Consider the following 21,634-nt stretch of genomic DNA (forward strand, 5'->3'; position numbering starts at 1 on the left):
TGCGAGTTCTGGACCGGGCAGGGTCTGGGTAGGGGACGTGTGCGCTGTCCTGGCGCTGGATTGGTTTTGGGTTGAGGTTGATAGGGAGGGTTTGGGGGATTTCACGTTAAGCGTTGGGTTCACTTTGGTGAGTCCGCTTGGGTTCCGCCAATCCTGGTTGAATTGGATTAGATCAGGTCAGGTTGAGGTAGTTTGGATTGGTTCTGATTGGGTTACATTGGTCTTGGTTGAACTGGGTTGAGTTGGACTGAGTCAGATTGGGTTGGGTTATGGAGTAGGCACTTTGGCCCATCTAGTCCATGCCAAACAGTTTTTTACTGCCTAGTCCCATCTACCTGCAACCAGCACATATCACTCCATATACCTACCCAGACTTTTCTTACAATTGAACTCAGCTCTACCACTTGCACTGATAGCTCACCACCCTCTGAGTGAAGACGTTCCCCCTCAGGTTCCTCTTAAATATTACACCTTTCACCCTTAGCCCATGACCTCTAGTTGTAGTCTCTCTCAACCTCAGTGGAAGAAGCCTGCTTGCATTTACCCTATTTATTCCCCTTATAACTTTGTATACCTCATCAAATTGCCTCTCAATCTTCTGTGCTTGAGGAAATAAAGTCCTAACCCATTCAACCTTTTCCTATAACTCAGGTCAAGTCTCGGCAACATCCTTGTCATTTTCCTCTCTACTTTTTTTTAAGCTTATTGATATAATTCCTGTAGGTAGGTGACTAGAACTGCTCACAATACTCCAAATTAGGCCTCACCAATTTGTAAAACAACATCCCAAATCCTTTACTCAATATTCTGATGCTCTGATTGGTTTGATTAGTTCCAGTTGAGCTTGGTTGCATTTAGGTCAGATTGGGTTGTGTTGTGGTTTGGATTAGTTCTGGTTTAGTTGGGTTCAGTAGCAGTGATTGGGTCTGATTGGCTCTGGTTGAGTTCAGTTGAATTGGATTGAGTTAGGTTAGGTTGGGTTGGTCTGAGTTGGATTGTGTCAGATCGGGTTGGGATGGGTTAGTTTAGATCGTTTCTTGTGTTGTGTAGTGGGTGGGGTTGAATTGGGTCCGATTGGTTCTAGTGGAGTTGTGCTGGATTGGGTCAGTTTGGGATGGGATGGGTCGGTTTAGATTGGTCCTGGTTGGGTTGGCTATGGTGAGCTGTACGTTATGTTGTGATATCTATGCTGCGTGTGTTGGGACACTTGTCCGAGGTTAGCCCTCACTTCTGGACCACTGCCGGGACAGTGCTGATATTTGGATGGTCACCTCCCAGCGCCTCTGAACTTGCGGAACCCCTGGAGACGTGTACTCGGCCACTTCCCGAGAAACTCAGCACAGGGCAGAAGACACGGGATGTTTTATGTTCCCGATTCAAAGGACAAAAGGCAAAAAAAATGTTAGTCATGTATTTATGTAAGTTATAATGAACTCTGATTGGCCAGTGTGGGAGGGGTGAAGTTGGGGAGGGGGTTGAGCTGGTCTTTTGAGAGTTTAAAATGCTGATCTATTAAATTAATGTTCTTGTATGCTGGAACATGAGTCACAGTCATCTTATTACCTCCCAGTCTCTAATATTAGAGGCATGGAAAGATCCCAGGAGGTTTGGAGCTAGGGTAAGGGGCGGGGGTGGGTGGGGAGGAGAGGACTGCTGCCTCATTGGAAAAGAGAACCCCATCCCACAATGCAAGCAAGAGAAAATCTGTAGATGCTGGAAATCCAAGACAGACACAGACACACAGGCAGCATCTATAGAGAAAAGTACAGTCTATGTTTCAGGCAGAGAGTCCTGCTGAAGAGCCTCAGCCCAAAATATCACCTGTACACTTTTCCTGGCTTGCCGAGTTCCTCCAGTACTGTATGTGTTGTCCCTTCCCACAGTCTCTTTTCCAATTGTGGGAGACAAGTGGGAAGTCACTGTGGGGTGGAGATTTTATGTGTATGTGTGTGAGGGAGAGAATTCTGTGCGAGTGTGTGTATACACAAGAGAGAGTGGTGAAAGTGTGCAAGAGAGCACACATCAATTTAGTATGGCAATTTACTCTGACCTACTGACAGTCCTGTTGGGGAGAGAAAAAAATGAAAGCTGATCACAAACTGTGAGGTTCCCTGAGTGTTGGGGTTGGACTGACACCATTCAAAGTGTTTTGGAGTGTACACCAGGAGTGGCAGGGCAATGAATGATTGTAAAGCAAAGACTCAGTGGGTCGGGCAGCATCTGTGGGGCAGCAAGACCCTTCATCTGGTTTTGTTTTCTGTTTATTATAGTCGCCTGTACTGAGATACTGTGAAAAACTTGTCTTACACACTGTTCATATGGATCAAATCATCACACAGTGCATTGAGGTAGAACAAGGTAAAACAATAACAGAATACAGAATAAAGTGTCACAGTCACAGAGAAAGTACAGTGTCAGTAAACAATAAGAGGCAAGATCATAATGAGGTAGATTGTGAAGTTAACAGTCCATCTTATTGTACAAGAGGTTCATTCAATACACTGAAAACAGTGGGGTAGAAGCTGTCCCTGAGCCTCATCTGGTCAAGAGAAGGGGAGATGGCCAGTGTAAAGAGGTGAATGGGAAGTGGGGGAGCAAGAGGTGGATCCAGGTGAGGAGGGGTAGAGAGATAGAGGCCAGAAAGTGATGGGTGGAGATACTAGAGTTGATTTGAACGAGAATGTTAATTTCACAAGCACGTGTTGTTAACAGTGAAGATGGGTCATCATGATTTACAGGGGGGATCTCGATCAGCTGGGTAAGTGGCCAGAGGAATGGCAAATAGAATTTGATTTGGAGAAGCACGAGGATAAATGAGGGCAGGACCTTCACAGGAACGGTGGGGCCCTGCGGTGTGTAAAGGGGGAGCTTGGTGTACAGGTACATGGTTCCTTGAAAGTGGTGTTATAGGTAGATGGTGGTGAAAAAGGTTTTTGGCACACTGGCCTTCATTAGACAGGGCACTGGTTACAGGAGTTGGGAAGTCATGGTGCAGTTGTACAAGACAGTGGGGAGGCTGCATTTGGGATATTGTGTTCAGTTTTGGTCACCCTGCTGTAGGAAAAATGCCATTAAGCTGGAAAGAGTACAGAGGAGATTTATGAGGATGTTACTGGGACTCGAGTGGTTGAGTTATGGAGAGAAGTTGGGCAGGTTGAGACTTTACCCCTCGGAGCATAGGAGACAGGCTGTATAAAATCATAAGGGGCACAGGAAGTCTTTCCCAGGGTTCAGAGATCAAGAATTAGAAGGTGCAGCTTTAGGGTCAGAGGGGACAGATTAAATAGGAACCTGAGGGGCAACTTCTTTCCCAGAAACCGGTCTGTATATGGAACAAGCTGTCTACTTCCTGAGGAGACTGAGGTCCTTTAACATCTGCCGGACGATGCTGAGGATGTTCTATGAGGCTGTGGTGGTCAGTGCCATCATGTTTGCTGTTGTGGGCTGGGGCAGCAGGCTGAGGGTAGCAGACACCAACAGAATCAACAAACTCATTCGTAAGTCCAGTGATGTTGTGGGGGGTGGAACTGGACTCTCTGACGGTGGTGTCTGAAAAGAGGATGCTGTCCAAGTTGCATGCCATCTTGGACAATGTCTCCCATCCACTCCATAATGTACTGGTTAGGCACAGGAGTACATTCAACCAGAGACTCATTCCACCGAGATGCAACACTGAGTGTCATAGGAAGTCATTCCTGCCTGTGGTCATCAAACTTTACAACTCCTCCCTCGGAGTGTCAGACACCCTGAGCCAATAGGCTGGTCCTGGACTTATTTCCACTTGGCGTGATTAACATTATTTAATTATTTATGGTTTTATATTGCTATATTTCTACACTATTCTTGGTTGGTGCGGCTGTAACGAAACCCAATTTCCCTCGGGATCAATAAAGTACGTCTGTCTGTCTGCCAGAGGAAGTGGTTGAGGTGGGTACAGTAACATTAAAAACAACACTTGGACTGACAGGAGTTCAGTGATGGCCCAAATGTAGGGGGAGGGACACAGGATGAGCAGTTCACTGAGTTTTAATAAGAACTGGTCAGAACAAAGGTAATGCTAGGCCAACAGGACCACTAACCAAAAACTCTCAAACTACAGTAACTAAAAATTAACGCTGTCACTGTGGCTTGAACTAAGTTAATACTGCTCCTTAAACTGTGATTCACTAATCTTTCCTGGAAGGTTAACAGGCAGTGTTGTCTTTGCTGTGCTTCAATCAAGACTCGACAAGACTAAAGCAAAAAGAAGAGAGTTATATGCAGTTGCAAAGAAACCCTAATTGGGTGGAATATGTGCATTTTTCCCCCCATGTGATCACAGTTGGGAGCCAAATGCTCCAGAATACACTTGTATTGAAAGGACAGGCAGAGGAGATGGGGTGATTCGGCTGGGGGAAAAAAAAATGAAATTTAATCCTTAGAAAGAAGTGACATAGGATTGGAAGATGTAGACTCCTTGTGGGTGGAGTTAAGAAACTGCCAGGGTTAAAAGGCCCTGATGGGAGTTATATACAGGCCTCCAAACAGTAGCCAGGGTGTGGGATATAAATTACAATGGGAGATAGAAAAGGCATGTAAAAAGATTGGGAAGATTTAAAAAACCAAAAGAAAACTAAGGAAAGATGATAAGGTAAGCTAGTCAATATAAAAGAGGATACAAAATGCTTTTTCAGATATATAAAAAGAGTAAAAGAATGGTGAGAGTGGATATGTCTGCTGGAAAATGATGGAGAGCTAATAAAGGGGGAACAAGGAAATGACAGATGAACTCTTTACATATTTTGCATGAGCCTTCACTGTGGAAGACACGAGCAGATTGCCAGAAATGAGAGTCTCAGGGGGCAGGAGGGAGTGCCATTGCTATCACTCAGGAGAAGGTCTTTGGGAAGCTGAAAGGTCTGAGGGTCGATAAATCACTGGACCAAATGGACCACGCCCCAGAGTTCTGAAGAGATTGTGGAGACATTAGTTGTGATACATCAAGAATCACTATATTCTGGAACACTGGAAAATTGCAAATGTCACTCCACTGTTTTAGTAAGGAAATTATCAGCCAGTCAGCCTGATTTCAGTGGTTGGGAACATGTTAGAGTCCATTATTAAGGATGTTTCAAAGTACTTGGAGGCACATAACAAGGGAAAATCTTGCCTGACAAATCATTTGGAAATATTTGAGGAAATAATAGGTAAGATGGACAAAGGAGAGTCAGTTGATGTTGTATATTTAGATTTTCAGAAAACCTTTGACAAGGTGCCACACGAGGCTGCTGAACAAGATTAGAGTCTGTGGTACTAGCATGGATAGGAAATTGCCTCCAATACTCACCTTCTGGGTCCCACTCTCGTCCCAGTCTCACTTCCTCCCTCACTCTCACCCCCCCATCCCTTTCCTAACTAGATCTCTGCTTACCCCTCTCCCACCCTTCTCTCTCTTGCCTGCATCCCTTTCCTTTTTTGACTCCCCCTCTATTTCCCTTCTCCCCCTCATCTTCCACTCAGCTGTCGCCACCCTGGCCTCGACCTCAACCACCCTCTCATTCTTTCCTTTACTCCCTTCTCTTTTTCCCCGAAAGCTCTCCCTTTCTCCTTACTTTTTTCTGACTCCATCTCTCTTCTCACTCATCTTCTCCTCCCTCTACCTCTCTGCCCTCTCCCTCCTTCTCCCACTCTCTCCCCTCTTAAACTCTGTCAATCTTGTATTTACCCTCATTGTGCCCCTCTGTTCTTCCCTCTTCCCCTCTCAATCTCCCTCCTCCCTAGAACATAGAATAGTAAAGCACAACAAAGGCATTTCGGCCCACAGTGCTGTGTCAAACATACTCCTCTCCCTCAGAGACCACCATTTTTCTACCACTCCTGTGCCAATCTAAGATTCTCTTAAATGCCCCGAATGAATTTGCCTCCATCACCACCCCTGGCACCACATCTCATGCACCTGCCACTCTGACATCCTACTATACTTTCCTCCAATCACCTTAAATGTACCTTTCTGTTACCTTCACACTAGCTTCTACACCCCAATATGACCATCACTTCTGACAGGATCCTGTGAATCCTGCCCCTGACAGTATCCCCAACCCACCGGAGTGACAGAGGGAATCCTGCATTAATGGAAACTTGCAGTTCATTTGGCAGCTAGTACTGCCATCTGCTGCTGGACTAGGATACTGCAGATAGATTCCGAGACAGTGAATCCCCCTCCACACCGTCCCATCACACACTCCCAGGGTCAGACACAGAGTGAATCTCCCTCCACACTGTCCCATCACACACTCCCAGGGTCAGACACAGAGTGAATCTCCCTCCACACTGTCCCATCACACACTCCCAGGGTCAGACACAGAGTGAATCTCCCTCCACACTGTCCCATCACACACTCCCAGGGTCAGACACAGAGTGAATCTCCCTCCACACCGTCCCATCACACACTCCCAGGGTCAGTCAGAGAGTGAGTCTCCCTCCACACTGTCCCATCACACACTCCCAGGGTCAGACACAGAGTGAATCTCCCTCCACACTGTCCCATCACACACTCCCAGGGTCAGACACAGAGTGAATCTCCCTCCACACTGTTCCATCACACACTCCCAGGGTCAGACACAGAGTGAATCTCTCTCCACTCTGTCCCATCTCACACTCCCAGGGTCAAACACAGAGTGAATCTCCCTCCACATTGTCCAATCACACACCCGGGGTCAGACACAGAGTGAATCTCCTTCCACATTGTCCCATCACACAGTCCCAGGGTCAGACACAGAGTGAATCTCCCTCCACACTGTCCCATCACACACTCCCAGGGTCAGACACAGAGTGAATCTCCCTCGACACTGTCCCATCACACACTCCCAGTGTCACACACAGAGTGAATCTCCCTCCACACTGTCCCATCACACACTCCCAGGGTCAGACACAGAGTGAAGCTCCCTTTACACTGTCCCATCACACACTCCCAGGGTCAGACACAGAGTGAATCTCCCTCCACATTGTCCCATCACATACTCCTGGGGTCAGACACTGAGTGAAGCTCCCCTCACTACGCCTCTTCATGTACCTGTCCAAGTGCCTTTTAAATGTGAAAGTACCAGCCTCAATCACTTCCTTTTGCAGCTCATTCCATGTAGAGACTGCCCTCTGGATGAAAAGAAGATTCCTCTCAGGTTCTGATTAAATCTTTCCCCTCTCACGTTAAACGTGTGCACATTCATCTTATCTGTGCCCCTCATGGTTGGATACACATAGTCGCAAGGCAAATGCCACACTAGTATTCATTTTGAGTGTATTAAGGCTAAGACCCTATCGTATCCACCTCCACCACCGTCACCGGCAGCCCATTCCACGCATTCACCACTCTCTGCGTAAAAATCTTACCCCTGACATCTCCTTTGTACGTAATCCCCAGCTCCTTAAACCTGTGTCGTCTTGTGGCAACCATTTCAGCCCTGGGAAAAAGCCTCTGACTATCCACATGATCAATGCCTCTCATCATCTTATACACCTCTATTGGATGTGAATTGAGAGCCCCTGTCTGACAACATCTACAGGTAAACCATGTAATTTAAAAACATGCAGAACTAGTAATTTGGCTGCTTCTTTGGCCGAGGCGAGTTTAGGTAAACGAATGAAGGGTACAGACTTGGAGAAACAATTAACTACTGTGAGAATGGTGGTGTTACTATCTGATGGGGGAAGACCAGTGACAAAGTCCAGGGCAATGTGGGACCAGGGTCTCTTGGGGATAGACAGGGGTTGTAACAGACCAGCGGGTGACCGGTTAGAGTTCTTATCTTGAGCACAGACCGAGCAGGCTGAGACGAAGTTGTGGATGTCATCTCCCATGGAGGGCCACCAGAACCACCGGCTGATGGAGGCCTGAGTACGCCTGGTTCCAGGGTGACAGGATAATGGGGAAGAATGATCCCACTGCAATACCGGTGAGTGGACAGAGCTGGAAACATAAACATGGTTAGTGGGGCATCGGCTCGGGGCCGCCTCGCTCTGTCGAGCAGCTTGCACAATGGTTTCAGTGTCCCATTGCGCTGCACCCACGAGACGGTGAGCAGGGAGGATGACCTCGGATACCTCAAAGTGGGGAAATCTTCTGGAGAGGGCATCAGGTTATCCATTCTTGGAACCGGGGCGGAAGGACAGAGTAAAATTGAATCGAGAAAAACAGGGACCAAGATGAAGGGTCTCGGCCCAAAACGTTGACTGCTCGTTTCCACAGATGCTGTCCAACCTGCTGAGTTCCTCCAGCTTGTTGTATGTGTTGAGCTTGACGAGAGTTGAGATACTTGTCCGTACGGATATATTCCAGACTCTTGTGATCAGTCCAGACTAAGAATGGCACCTTGGCTCCCTCCAGCCAATGCCTCCATTCCTCCAGAGCTAGCTTCACAGCCAGCAGCTCCCGGTTTCTGACTTCGTAATTCTGCCCCATGGGAGTGAGGCGGTGAGAAAAGAAGGCGCAGGGGAGTACCTTCTCATCATTGGCCGAGCGCTGAGAGAGAACAGCTCCTACACCAATGTCAGACGCATCCACCTCCACAATGAACTGCCGGTCGGTGTCGGCTTGAATCAGGATGGGGGCAGAGGTGAAACATTCCTTCGGGTCAGAGAGTGCTTCTTCAGCAGCAGGAGACCAGGAGAATCTGACAGCTGATGAGGTCAGGGCAGTGAGTGGTGCAGCCAGTGTACTGGAATTTCCGATGAAGCGGCGATAGACGTTAGCAAAGCCCAAGAAGCGTTGCAACTCCCGACAAGTCGAGTGTTGGGGCCATTCGACCACCGTCTTCACCTTCTGTTGGTTCATCTGAATGGAACCGCCTGAGATTACATACCCCAGGAAGGAGACGGTATTGTGATGAAACTCACATTTCTCAGCCTTCACAAAGAGCTGGTTCTCCAGAAGGCACCGGAGAACTCTGTGGATGTGACCTGTGTGTTCAGCAAGGGACTTAGAGAAAAAAAAAGTCGAATTGTCGCCGAGATACACAAAAACAAATTGGTTCAGCATGTCCCTAAGAAAGTCATTTCCCAGGGCTTGGAAGACGGCAGGGGCATTGGTGAGACCGAATGGCATGACCAGGTACTCGTAATGGTCTGAGGTGGTGTTGAAGGCCGTCTTCCACTTGTCCCCCTTCGCGGATGCAGACGAGATGGTCAGCGTTATGGAGATCAAGCTTGGTGGAAACTAAGTAGTTCAGATGCCGAGGTCATGAGTGGAAGAGAGTAACAGTGACTTCATTCAGTCTCCGGTAATCAATGCCTGGACCCAAGGAGCAGTCATTCTTTTCAACAAAGAAAAAAACTGGCACCAGCAGGGGAGGAAGACGGCCCGATGATGCCTGCAGCCAGAGACTCTTGAATGCACTTACTCATGGCTTCTGTTTCAGGTACAGACAGGGAATACAGGCGGCCCCTTGGGGGAGATGTGCCAGGCAAGAGGTCAATGGTGCAATCATATGGACAATGATGTGGCAGAGAAGTGGCCCAGGACTTGCTGAACATAGTCTTGAGGTCCATGTTGCGAGTTTGAGGAGAGTCAATAACATAAAGAGTTAACTGTTCATAATGGTTGCCAGATAAACTGAGACTCACCGGGGCCGTGACATGGGTGATGTTAGCCAGTCTCTGGCCGTTCAAGGCTTTGGCCACCAATGGTGACTGGAGAGCAGACGTGGGTAACCCCCATTGGGCAGCCAAACCAGAATTGATAAAACACCCCTCCACACCAGAATCAACCAAGGCAGAGACTGCTCGCCGTTGGACGCCCCACTCCAGAGAAACAGGTACAAGAGTGATCGGCGTCGAGGAGGGCAGGACAGGGGTCACACTCACCAGTACTCCTCATCCTACTGGTGAACACTTGGCTTTTACTGGGCAGGTGGAGATGAAGTGGTCTGGTTGGCCACGGTACAGACAGGAGCGGATGCTGATTCTCCTTTGTCTTTCAGTTGGCATCAGGTGGGTACAGTCAACCTTCATAGCTTCAGGCTCTGGAACTGGAATTGTAGATGGGGGCAAATGGCAGGGTAATGTAGACTGACAAGGAGCTTGGAACTCACTCAGTGCCCCCAGGCACCCTCTGGAACCCCTCCCTCTGCAGCACTGCTGGAGGCAAACATCAGTACGGAAGGCCAAATCCACCAGGGATTCAAAGGTGGCAGGAAGGCCCTGGGTGACCAGCTCATCGGAGATGCCATTCAGGAAGGTGTCGTCCAGTGCCTCCGAGTTCCAGCTGCTGGAGGCGGCTAGGGTCCGGAACGCGACTGGTGGCGCAGTGAGATCAGCGCTGGGCTCGAAAACGGAGGTTCCTGAGTTCGATCCGGTGACAGACCGCTCCCGAGCGCTCTCTCCATCCACGCCGGGTTGTTGTTGAGCTCACAACACGACCTCGTTAAAAAAAAAACTGCTACCTCCAGTTTAAATTCCCACACAGAATATTGTGGAGGATCAAATACCCAAACCCAAATTCTATAGCATAATCTGACACAGATCTGCACCTCTGGTGCATGTGCAGAATTTCAAAGGCAGCCTCTCTCCCATGTTTGGAGAGATCAAACACTTTTCTCATCTCCTCAGAAAGTAACTAAAAAGGGGAGCCTGACTGCCAGATGGCCGTTCCCTATTCTCTCACCCAACCGGACAGTTGGGTGATGACATCGACTACCTTGACTCAATCAGTCAGAAATGTTGTAGGCTGCAATTCAAAAATGAGGGTGCACTGGGAAAGAAAAGAGCGGCAGGTACCGGGCTCACCTGAGTCCTTTTCTGGAGGAGGCAGACAGGGCTCGAGGATGAGGAGGGCGAGGTGGAAGATGCAGTCGCAGAATGTTGATGGGCGCTCTGGGACAGCTGGAGTGACTGAGTCTGGACCACTACATCAGCGACATTGGCAGAAAGCGAATCCACTGCCCTGAACACAGAGTCCAGCTGGTTCTGGTGTTTCCCCAGCATTGCTCCCTGTTGTTCCAGCACAGCTCTCAGACAACTGGGGTCTGCTGGATCCATTCTGGCCAGACTGTACTGTCAGGACACTGGAGCAGGGATATTAATTGAGTAACAAATCCCGAGGTGCAAACAAAGTCAGCATCAAAGTTCAGGCAGAGATCAAAACATCCAGAGAAATCCAAAAACCAGAATCGGGAAACAGGCAGAGTCGATATTCAGACAGACAGAGTACAGATAGGAACGCTGGAAAGGCTCAGGAAAATTCACTGTCACTCTCTGGCAACAAACAGGTGAAATCGCAGGACTGAAATACACTGAGCACCAAACAGAGAGGCAGATGATCGGTGGAGCACAATGAGACACGGGTGGCAGCAATACAGGTAATAATGAGAAACAGGTGAGAGACAGAGAACTCAGTGACACAGGGGCCGGAGTAGAGCAGGAATGGGGACAGGACCACATGGAAATACAAAACCACAGACCGACAGCGGGGGAAACACACAAAAAGACAGAGTTCAACTGGAGGTACTGACATCTACAATGCAAGGTCCCCTTGGATCCCATGCCTCCTTACTTTCTCAATAAGCCTTGCATGGGGTATCTTGTCAAATGCCTTGCTGAAATCCACATACACTGCATCTACTGCTCTACCTTCATCAATGTGTTTAGTCACATCCTCAAAAAATTCAATCAGGCTCGTAAGGCACAATCTGTCCTTGACAAAGCCATGCTGCCAACTCCTAATCATATTATACCTCTCCAAATGTTCATAAATCCTGCCTCTCAGGATCTTCTCCATCAACTTACCAACCACTGAAGACTCACTGGTCTATAATTTCCTGGGCTATCTCTACTCCCTTTCTTGAATAATGGAACAACATCCTCATCCCTCCAATCCTGTTATCATTACAGCTTTCCGGAATCTGTCTCCTTATCTGCTCCTCGATGTCCCTGTTACTACCAGGTGGTCTATAAAAAACACTCAGTACAATTATTGACCTCTTCCTGTTCTTGACTTCCACCCACAGAGTCTCGGTAGACAATCCATCCATGACTTCCTCCTTTTCTGCAGCCGCGACACTATCTCTGATCAACAATGCCACACCCCACCTCTTTTGTCTTCCTCCCTGTCCTTTCTGAAACATCTAAAGCCAAGCACTCTAAGTAACTGTTCCTGTCCCTGACCCATCCCAGTCTCTGTGATGGCCACAACATCATAGCTCCAAGTACTGATCCACGCTTTAAGCTCATCTGCTTTGTGCACAGTACTCCTTGCATTAAAATAGACACATCTGAAACAACCCTTCTCTATCACCTGCTTATCCTCCCTCACACCCTGTCTACAGGCTTGCTCTATTTGTCAGCCCACCGCTTCTTCCCCAGTCTCTTCAATTCGTTTCCCACCCCCCAGCAATTCTAGTTTAAACTCTCCCCAATTGCTGTAGTAAACCTCCCCGCCAGGATATTGCCCCCCCCCCCCGGGATTCAAGCACAACCCATCCACTTTGTACAGGTCACACCTGCCCCAAAAGAGGTCCCAATGATCCAGAAATCTGAATCCCTGACCCCTGCTCCAATCCCTCAGCCATGTATTTATCCTCCAGCTCACTCTATTCCTATACTCACTGTCAGTGAGTGCAGTGTATTCGTCCCTTTCAACAGAGATGTGGAGGTATTTCTTTAGCTGGAAGTGTGTGAATCTGTGGAATTTGTTGCTACAGATGGCTGTGGAGGTCAAGTCATTGGGTATATTTAAAGTGGAGATTGGCAGGTTCTTGGTTACTTTGGAGCCATTGGATCCAAACAGAGTTCATAGCCAGGGTGGCAGTGGGGATTAGCTCCCAATGGAGTGTGTCTCAAATTAGCCTCTGATAACCAAGTCCAGCTCCTGGCCTTCATGTGGTGGAACTGTTTACACTGACAGAAGAAGGGGGCAAAGAAAGCTTGCCTCACCCTATCCTGTCAGCTAACTAGACATCTATTTCACGGCCGAACTACCTCAAAAACCACAGAAGAAAGAAGAACCGCTAGAGAGCTGAGCAAACTCGGTGTTGGAGCCTGGAACGTCAGGACACTCGTGGTCAACAAGACCAGTAACAGACCAGAGGTGAACTGCCCTTCCAGAAGTACAACGTCGCCACTGCAGCGCTCACTGAGAGACGCCCGGCCGAGATGAATGAAATCACAGAAGTAGGGGTTGGCAACATGGTTTTCAGGAGTGGCACGGGAAAGGATGAGTCCAGAGAAGTCGGAGTTGGCTCTGCCATCCGGACCACAATCGTCAGGAACTTGGAGCCCCTCCCCAGAGATATCAACAATCGCCTCATGGTAATGAGGCTGCCCCTGAAAGCCAAGATTCACCTGACTCTGATCAGTGCCTACGCACCCACCATGACCTGCACCTCTTAACAGAAGGAACCATTCTAGCAGGAGCTCAGTCAGCTACTACACTCTGTCTCCAAAGACAACAAGATCCTGCTACTTGGCGACTTTAATACCCGAGTAGACAGTCTTGGCCGGATGGCATTGGCAAGCGTGGCCTTGGAAAGGAGAATTCAAATGGGCAGCTACTGCTCACCTTCCGTGCAGAAAATGGGCTGATGATCACCAAGACGCTCTTTCAGCTATCAGACATCCACCAGGCAACCCGGATGCACCCGGGCTCCAAGAACTGGTACCTGTTTGATTACGAGATCACAAAGCACTGGGACACCAGGGACGTGATCATCGCCAGAGCGTTGAGGGGTGCAGACTGCTGGGCCGACCACTTCATTCAAACAGGAGGGCTGTCTTCACTTTTGACATCCAACGGCTCGCTGACCCCAGCGTCACAGAAGAGCTGATCAGCAAACTGGAGGAACATCTTGAGCAACTGCCTGAGGAGGCTGACCCAGTAATGGGATGGACTGTCCTCAGAGACACCCCACACAGCGCTGCAAGTGCCGTTCGCGGGCAGCCCAAGAGGAAGCATAAGGATTGGCTTGATGAGAACGTCTCTGATATCGTCACCCTTCACGAGCAGAAGCCGGAGGCCTTTGCAAGTTGGCTCAGTGACAAGCAGTCAACCCCCAAGCACGTCCGTTTGAAGCACCGCCGTGGTTATGTCCAGGCTGAGCTGTGGAAGTTGAAAGGTCATTGGCGGGAGGCCAAAACAGCAGAGCTTCAGCACCATGCTATCCAGATCAACACAAAGAAGTATTTTGATAGTCTAAATGCAGTGTACTGACCTTCCTCCAACACCTTGGCACCAGTTCACTCCTCGGATGGAACGCTCTCACTGACAAAGGCGCCATTGCCCAACACTGGGCAGACCACTTCAACCAGCTGCTGAACAGGCCGTCCCAGAGAGATGACCAGGCCACACAAGACATGCCCCAGCACCCAGTCTTGGAGGTCCTTGATGGTCCCCCCACATTGGTAGAATCTAGGAAGGCAGTCAACCAGCCGAAGCCAGGTAAGGCTCCTGGCCTGGATGGGATCTCACCAGAAATCTTCAAGAGGGGTGGCTTAACCCTTCTTCAGAGGCTGACAGAGCTCATGCAGCAGTTCTGGGAGAAAGCCTGTGTATCACAGGGCTTTAGGTATGCAAACATCATCCACCTGTACAAGAACAAGGAGGACAGGGCATCCTGTGACAACCACAGAGGCATCTCTCTCCTGAGCATAGCTGGGAAGATCATGGCCATTTCATACCGAACAGGATGACCTCTCACCTCCGTGACGACAGTGAGCCAGTGTGGTCCAGTTCCTGAGGTCCGACACTACTAGGTTTGGGAACAGTTATTACCCCTCAATCATCAGGCTTCTGAACTAGCATGGACATCTTCACTCATCTCAACACTGAGCTGATCACTGAACACAACCTATGGACTTATTTTCCAGGACTCTACTACTCATCTTCTCAGTATTATTTATTAACGTACTTATATATTATTATTTTGTATTTGCACAGTTTGTCCTTTTTTCAACATTGGTAGGTTTTCATTGATTCTATTGCTTTAGTTTGTTCTACTGTGAATGTCCACAAGAAAATGAAACTCAGGGTTGTGTACACTGATTTTAATCATAAACTTACTTTGAAATTTGAACATTTTATGGTCCTTCTGGTTTTCCTCCCCCGTTTCCTGCAGATTTCAGCTCCTGCACCTCACAGACATGCTTCTGTTTCCTTTTTGACTAAAATAGCAAGCTCACGAGGGCCGAGCTTCCCCCATCTTCCATCCTCTTCCTTCCTCCTTATGGCAACATGTCGGTATTGAACTCTGATCTGTTATAAAACTATTAAATAGTTCCCTTGTACAATAAGTTGGACTCTTGTCCTCACGATCTACTCGTTATGGCCCTTGCACCTTACTTTCAGCCTGTACTTCCCTTTCTCTGTAACTGTGACACTTTATTCTGCATTCTGTTATTGTTTTACCTTGTTCTACCTCAATACACTGTGTAATGATCTGATCTGAATGAACAGAATGGAAGACAAGTTTTTCACTGTATCTTAGTACGGGTGACAATAATAAACCAATTCCAATTCCCGCTGGATATCGAGAGGTCCATGGTTTAGCCCCATCAGACTGACTGCACCATCTGAGCTCCACTAAAGATGTCAGGATGTCCCCTCTAAGTGCAGCAAACGCCTCCCCACCACGTCTGATACAGAAAGTCAAAAGCAGCCATGGAGACAGCAGATGCTGTGATCCGAAGCTACACACCAATCTGCTGGAGGGGCTCAGGCGGCAAGTTGACATTTCGGGTTGATACCCTTCACCTGGACTGAAGGAGCAGGTAATAGGTGGACTCAGGTCAGGAGCGGGGTGATGAAGGGGTTGGAGATAGGGACAGAGGGTGGGAGTTGAGGGATGGAGCTGACATGAGGCTGCATGTGGATGGAGTCAGATGGGGGAGGAAGCTGGAGCAGGGAAAGGAGGGAGGGAAGTCGACATGATGGAGAGGATCAGTGAAGGGAGAGGATGCAGGAGAGGAGACCTCCCGGAGCAGAAGCAGCGGGTGAACAGGCCAGCAGCACGCCTCAGCACCCCGAGGTAGGCGGTCTGGAACTGGCGGTTCATCACTGCGTAGAGCAGGGGGTTGAGGCAGCTGTTCAACCAGGTGCAGTTACCGGCGATCATATGCAGGAGGATGGGGGCCCGTTTTTTCCCATCTGCCACGTGCATGATACAGAAGGGGAAGTAACAGGCCACGTAGATCAGGAACATGGCGAAGCACATGCGGGTTACCCTCTGGAACTCCCGGCTCCCATTCCGCTTGGACGAGGAGACCGCCCCCTTTTCTTTTTCTCCACCGCCAGCAGACACGGAGGGAGGGTCAGGGGTGGGGGTAGGGGCAGTGGACTGGGAGACCGTCCCTGGCTCGGACGGCCCCTCCCACGCCGCCACACTAGTCCCCTCCGTGACCTGGGAGCGGCTGGGGTCCTCCTCGTCCACGGCCAACCCGCTGTCGGAGGATGCGGCCCCATGGGGTTGGGCTCTCTGGACCTTGGGCCGAACCCGGTCCTCCCGCCGGTGCTCCTCCAGTGCTTGTGACACGCTGTGGACCTGCGGGGGAGGGGAAGATAGGGATTAGTTTGTTGTAGACTGTGAGACATAGGAGATAGAAAATAGGGTTGAGCTTTTAACCTACACTAAGATCAATCTAACCCTTCCCTCCCACATACCCCTCCATTTTTCTGTCATCCATGTGTCTATCTAAGAGTCTGTTAAATGACCCTAATGTATCTGCTTCTCACACCACCACTCTGTGTAAAACCCTGCCTCTAACATCCCCCTATACTTCCCTCCAATCACCTTAAAATTATGCTCCTCAAATTAGCCATTTCTGCCCTGGGATAAAGTTTGTCTCTCCACTTGATCTATGCCTCTTATCATCTTGTACATCTCTGTCAAGTCACCTCTCACTCACCTTTGCTCCGAAGAGGAAAAACCCTAGTTCACTCAACCTTTCCTGGTCAGTTATGCTCTTTAATCCAGCAGGATCCTGGTAAATCTCTGCACCCTCTCTAAAGCTTCCACATGCTCCCTATAATAACATGACCAGAAATGAACGTAAGTGTGGTCTAACTAGAGTTTTATAGAGCTGCAACATTATCTCAGACTATGCTTCTCCAAATGCTAATAAATCCTGTCTCGAAGAATCTTCTCCTATAGTTTGCTGACCACTGACATAGGGCTCACTGGTCTATAATTACCAGAGTTATCCCTTTCTTGAACAAAAGAATAGCATTTGCCACCCTCTAATACTCATACTATCCTGTGGCTAGGGAGGATGCAAAGATCATCATCAAAATTGCAGAAGTCACTACCCTTGCCTGTGGTACATAATAGCATCTAGTCCTGAGGACTTAACTATACTAATGTTTTTTTCAAAGATAACAGCACATCTTCTTTCTTAACAGCACATCTTCTTTCTTAACAGCACATCCTCTTTCTTAACAGCTACATCTACATCTGTGGACTCTGTCTACACTTCCCACTCCTTTAGTAAAGCAGCCAGCATAATCGAAGACTCCACCCACCCTGGGCATCCACATTGCACCAGACTGAAGGAAAGTTTCTATCCTCTACTGTTATAATACTATTAAATAGTTCCCTAGGATGATAAATTGGACTATTGGGCTCACAATCTACCGTGTTATGACCTTGCACCTTATTGTCTACCTGCACCGCACCTTCCCTGAGACTGTGACACTTTATTCTGCATTCTGTTATTGCTTTACCTTGTTCTACCTCAATGCATTGTGTAATGATCTGATCTGTATGAACAGTATGAAAGACAAGTTTTTCACTGTACATGTGACAATAATAAACCAATTCCAATTACAATTCCCGCTGAATATTGAGAGGTCCATGGTTTAGCCCCATCAGACTGACTGCACCATCCCTACTTCTGAACTCCGCTGAAGTTGTCTTGGTGGATGAACCTGCCAGGATGTCCCCTCGGAGTGCAGCTATGATGTTACCCCTGTTCAGGAGAGCAAACCCTTCCCCTCTGCTGGGATGCAGGAGAGGAGTGTAAGGATGATGGGCAGATGTAGAGGGCGGAGGAGGGGAGACCGGCAGGGTGATGGGGAGGTGTATATAGGAAAGGGAGAGAGAGGGAGAACAGTTCCCTTAAATTGGAGACTTGTGTGTTCATGCTGTCAGGCATGGACTATCCAGAGGAAATACGAGGTTTGTTCCTCTTGTACCTCATCCAGCAACCAGCTACTCGGGGTTAACTCCTTCCCTTCAGGAACTGAGAACACCAAACAGTATAGCATTGGAACAGGCCCCTCGGCCCACAATATCTGTCCTGAACATGATGCTGAATTAAGTTAAATCCCTTCTGCCTGCACAATATCCCTATCACTCAATTCCTTGCACATTCACTTGGCTGTCTAAGAGCCTCTTAAAACCCTCTATTGTATTTACCTCCTCCACCACCACCCCTGGTGTCCACCACTCTCTATGTAACTAAAAACTTCCCCACCAGATCTCCTTGGAACTTACCCCCTCTCACCCTAAAAACATGTCCTCTGGCATTAGACATTTCGACCACAGGGAAAGAGATACTGTCTGTCTACTCTATCTGTGCCTCTCATAATCTTACAAACCTCGACCAGATCTCCCCTCAGCCTCTCCAGAGACAACAACCCAAGTCTGTCCAACCTCTCCTTGTAGCTCTTGACTCTAATCCAGGCAGCATCCTGGTGAATCTCCTCTGCTCCCTCTCCAAAGCCCCCACACCCTTCCTGTAATGTGGTGACCAGAACTGAGTGCAATACTCCAGATGTGGCCTGACCAGAGATTTATATACACAGATGCAGCAAGACTTTTGACTCTTATACTCAGTGCCCCAGCCAATGAAAACAAGCAGACTGTTTACCCCCCTATTTGTCTGGCCACTTTCTGGAAGCTATAATGGGACGACTAGGGGGCACAACCTCAGAATAGAGGGATCTCCCTTTAGAACAGAGATAAGGAGGAATTTCTTCTGCCAGATGGCTGTGAAGCCAATTCATTGGGGAAAGGTTGGGGAGAAGGCAAGAGAATGAGGTTGAGATGGAAAATAAATCAGCCATGAATGAATAGCCTAATTTTGTTCCTATGTCATATGGTATAAAGACCAAACCTTCAGACCATACTCCGTGCAAACTATCCAATGTTTTATACAAGTGCAGCATGACTTCTGACTTTTATATTAATGGCCTCGACTGAAGAAGGCAAGTGTGCTGTACAGTTTCATTACCATGCTGTCTACTCATGTTGCCACTTGCAGGAGACTGTTGACTTGGACCTTGATCCCTATGTGCGTCAATGCTGCCATTCACTGCATACGTTCCCCTTACATTTGATCTCCCAAAGTGCAAAACCTCACAATTGCCCAGATTAAACGTCATTTGACATCTCTCTGTCCATATCTGCAACTGGTCTATGTTCCATTGTACCCATTGGCAATCTTTTGCACAATCCATCACACCACCAATCTTTGCATTGTCTGCACCCATCCATGTTTTCATCCAGGTCATTGGCATTCATCACACACAGCAGAGATCCCAGTTCGGATCCCTGCAGAACACTACTAGTCACGAACCTCCAGCTAACATACCCGCCCACCATCACCCTCAATATTCTATGGACAAGCTAATTCAGAATTCAATCCCATCTGTCTTCATCTTTTGGATGAAGTTTTTTATGAAGCTGCAAAATAACTTCCCGATTCTTGAACTCAGTGACTCGACTGACGAAGGCCAGCATATCGAACACTGTCAACCTGTGCAGCCAGTGTCAGTGAGCTGTGGACCTGGACCCTGTGATCTCCCCTGCACATCAATGGTTCCAAGACTCCTGGCATTAACAGTGTCTTGTACCTTTACATTTGACCTCCCAAACTGCAACACCTCACAATTGCCCAGATTAAACTCCACCTGCCATTCCCCTGTCTATGTTCCCATGTCCCAGTGAAACCTCAGACAAGCTTCCTCTCACTGCACCTGGTCAAACCCTCCCTCTCGCCCAGCCACTTGGGGCACTCTCGGGATAGGGACCCCCGAGGTTCACCCGTCCCTCTGCCAGCTTTTCATTCCACCCCCACCCACCTCCCCAAGCTCCTTGCAATAGATGAGGTAGTAGAAGATGCCTGAGGTTGAAACCAGACATGAAGAACATCAGGATGGTGGTGCAGGACCTCCCCCAGAAGTGGTGGAAGGAACAGGTGCAGATATAGATTTCCAGAGGGAGCTGTAAAGGGCCAGTTCCAGGGACCAGATGAGGGGGAGGATGCGGTTGGAGGAGAGGTGGTCAAAGCAGTGGGAGTTCAAGATGAGGATGTAATGGGCCACGGCAATCAGGGTGAAGTTCGGAAGTAGTTGGAGTTCATTATTAAGGTTGATGTTTCAATCTTGAAGGCACATGACAAAATAGGCTGACGTCAGCATGGTTACAAAGGGAAATCTGTTGGAACTCGTTGAGGAAATAACAGGCAGGATAGAGAAAGGAGAGTCAGTGGAGGTTGTTTCCTTGGATTTTCAGAAAGCCTTTGACAAGGTGCCGCACGTAAGGCTGCTTAACAAGATAAAAGCACATGGTACTACAGGAAAGATATTAGCATGAATAGAACATTGGCTGATTGACAGGAGGCAAAGAGTGAGAATAGAGGGAGCTTTTTCTGATTGGCTGCCAGTGACTAGTGGTTCACCAGGTTTGGGGTTGGGATCACTTTTTTTTACGTTTCTATCAAAGACTTGGATGACGGCCAAGCTTGTGGATGATACAAAGATAAGTTGGAGGGGCAGATAGTGTTGAGGAAGCAGGGAGGCTGCAGAAGGACTTGGACAGATTAATAGAACAGGTAAAAAAGTGGCAGATGGAATATAGTGTAGGGAAGTGTATAGACATTTTGGTAGAAGGAATGAAAATGTAGACTATTTTCTAAACGGGGTGAAAATTCAGATATCAGAAGAGGTGCAAAAGGACTTGGAGGGTACGTTTCTTGTTCAGGATTCCCTGAAGGTTAATTTGCAGGTTGAGTCTGTGGTGAGGAAGGCAAATGCAATATTAGCATTTCAAGAGGACTAGAATATAAAAACAAGGATGCAATACTGAGGCTTGAAAAGGCACCGTTGAGGCCTCACTTGGAGTATTGTGAGAAGATTTGGGCCCCTTATCTAAGAAGGGATGTGCTGACATTGGAGAGGGTCCGGAGGAGGTTCACAAGAATGGTCCTGGGAATGAAAGGGTTAACGTATGAGGAGCGTTTGATGGCTCTGGGCCTGTTCTTGCTGGAGTGGAGAAGAATGAGAGGAAACCTCTTTGAAACCTATTATATATTGAAAGGCCCAGAACGGGTGAAGGTGGAGAGGATGTTTCCAATAGTGGGGGAGTCTCAGACCAGAGGGAACAGCCTCAGAATAGAGGGATGTCCCTTTAGAACAGAGATGAGGAGGAATTTCTTTAGCCAGAGGGTAGCGAATCTTCACACCATACTCCAACTGCAAGCTAAGCAAAGTTTTATGCAACTTCAGCACTACTTTTGACTTTTGTATTAATCGCCTCATTGCCCTAGACAGCTGTTGATCCCAAGTCATTTGGTATATTTAAAGAAGACGGTGATAGTTCTTAATTAGTCAGTGTGTCGAAGGCTTCAGGGAGAAGGCAGGAAAATGGGGCTGAGAGGGGTAATAAATCACCCA

General features: G+C 48.2%; 1 protein-coding gene across 1 annotated transcript; it reads right to left on the minus strand.

Annotated features, from left to right (window-relative positions):
- Window positions 1-15,055: 15,055 nt before the first annotated feature.
- On the minus strand, window positions 15,056-19,342 carry LOC132385002 (G-protein coupled receptor 84-like). Its single transcript, XM_059956728.1, has 3 exons — window positions 19,292-19,342; window positions 16,867-16,983; window positions 15,056-16,502 (listed from the first exon to the last, which is right to left on the minus strand). The coding sequence occupies exons 1-3, from the start codon at window positions 19,340-19,342 to the stop codon at window positions 15,840-15,842; spliced, it is 831 nt and encodes a 276-aa protein (XP_059812711.1). The 3' UTR covers window positions 15,056-15,839.
- Between the last annotated feature and the right edge of the window lie 2,292 nt (window positions 19,343-21,634).

Source organism: Hypanus sabinus, chromosome X1, assembly GCF_030144855.1.
Source record: "Hypanus sabinus isolate sHypSab1 chromosome X1, sHypSab1.hap1, whole genome shotgun sequence".
NCBI classification, from domain to species: Eukaryota; Metazoa; Chordata; class Chondrichthyes; order Myliobatiformes; family Dasyatidae; genus Hypanus; species Hypanus sabinus.

Coding starts and splice junctions, on each gene's coding strand:
- LOC132385002 (XM_059956728.1), bottom strand. CDS start 19,342: ATGACGTTTAATCTGGGCAATTGTGAGGTTTTGCACTTTGGGAGATCA. Junction 16,984..19,291: donor TGCACTTTGGGAGATCAAAT/GTAAGGGGAACG, acceptor ATGTTATTATAG/GGAGCATGTGGAAGCTTTAG. Junction 16,503..16,866: donor TTTTCCTCTTCGGAGCAAAG/GTGAGTGAGAGG, acceptor CCTCCCCCGCAG/GTCCACAGCGTGTCACAAGC.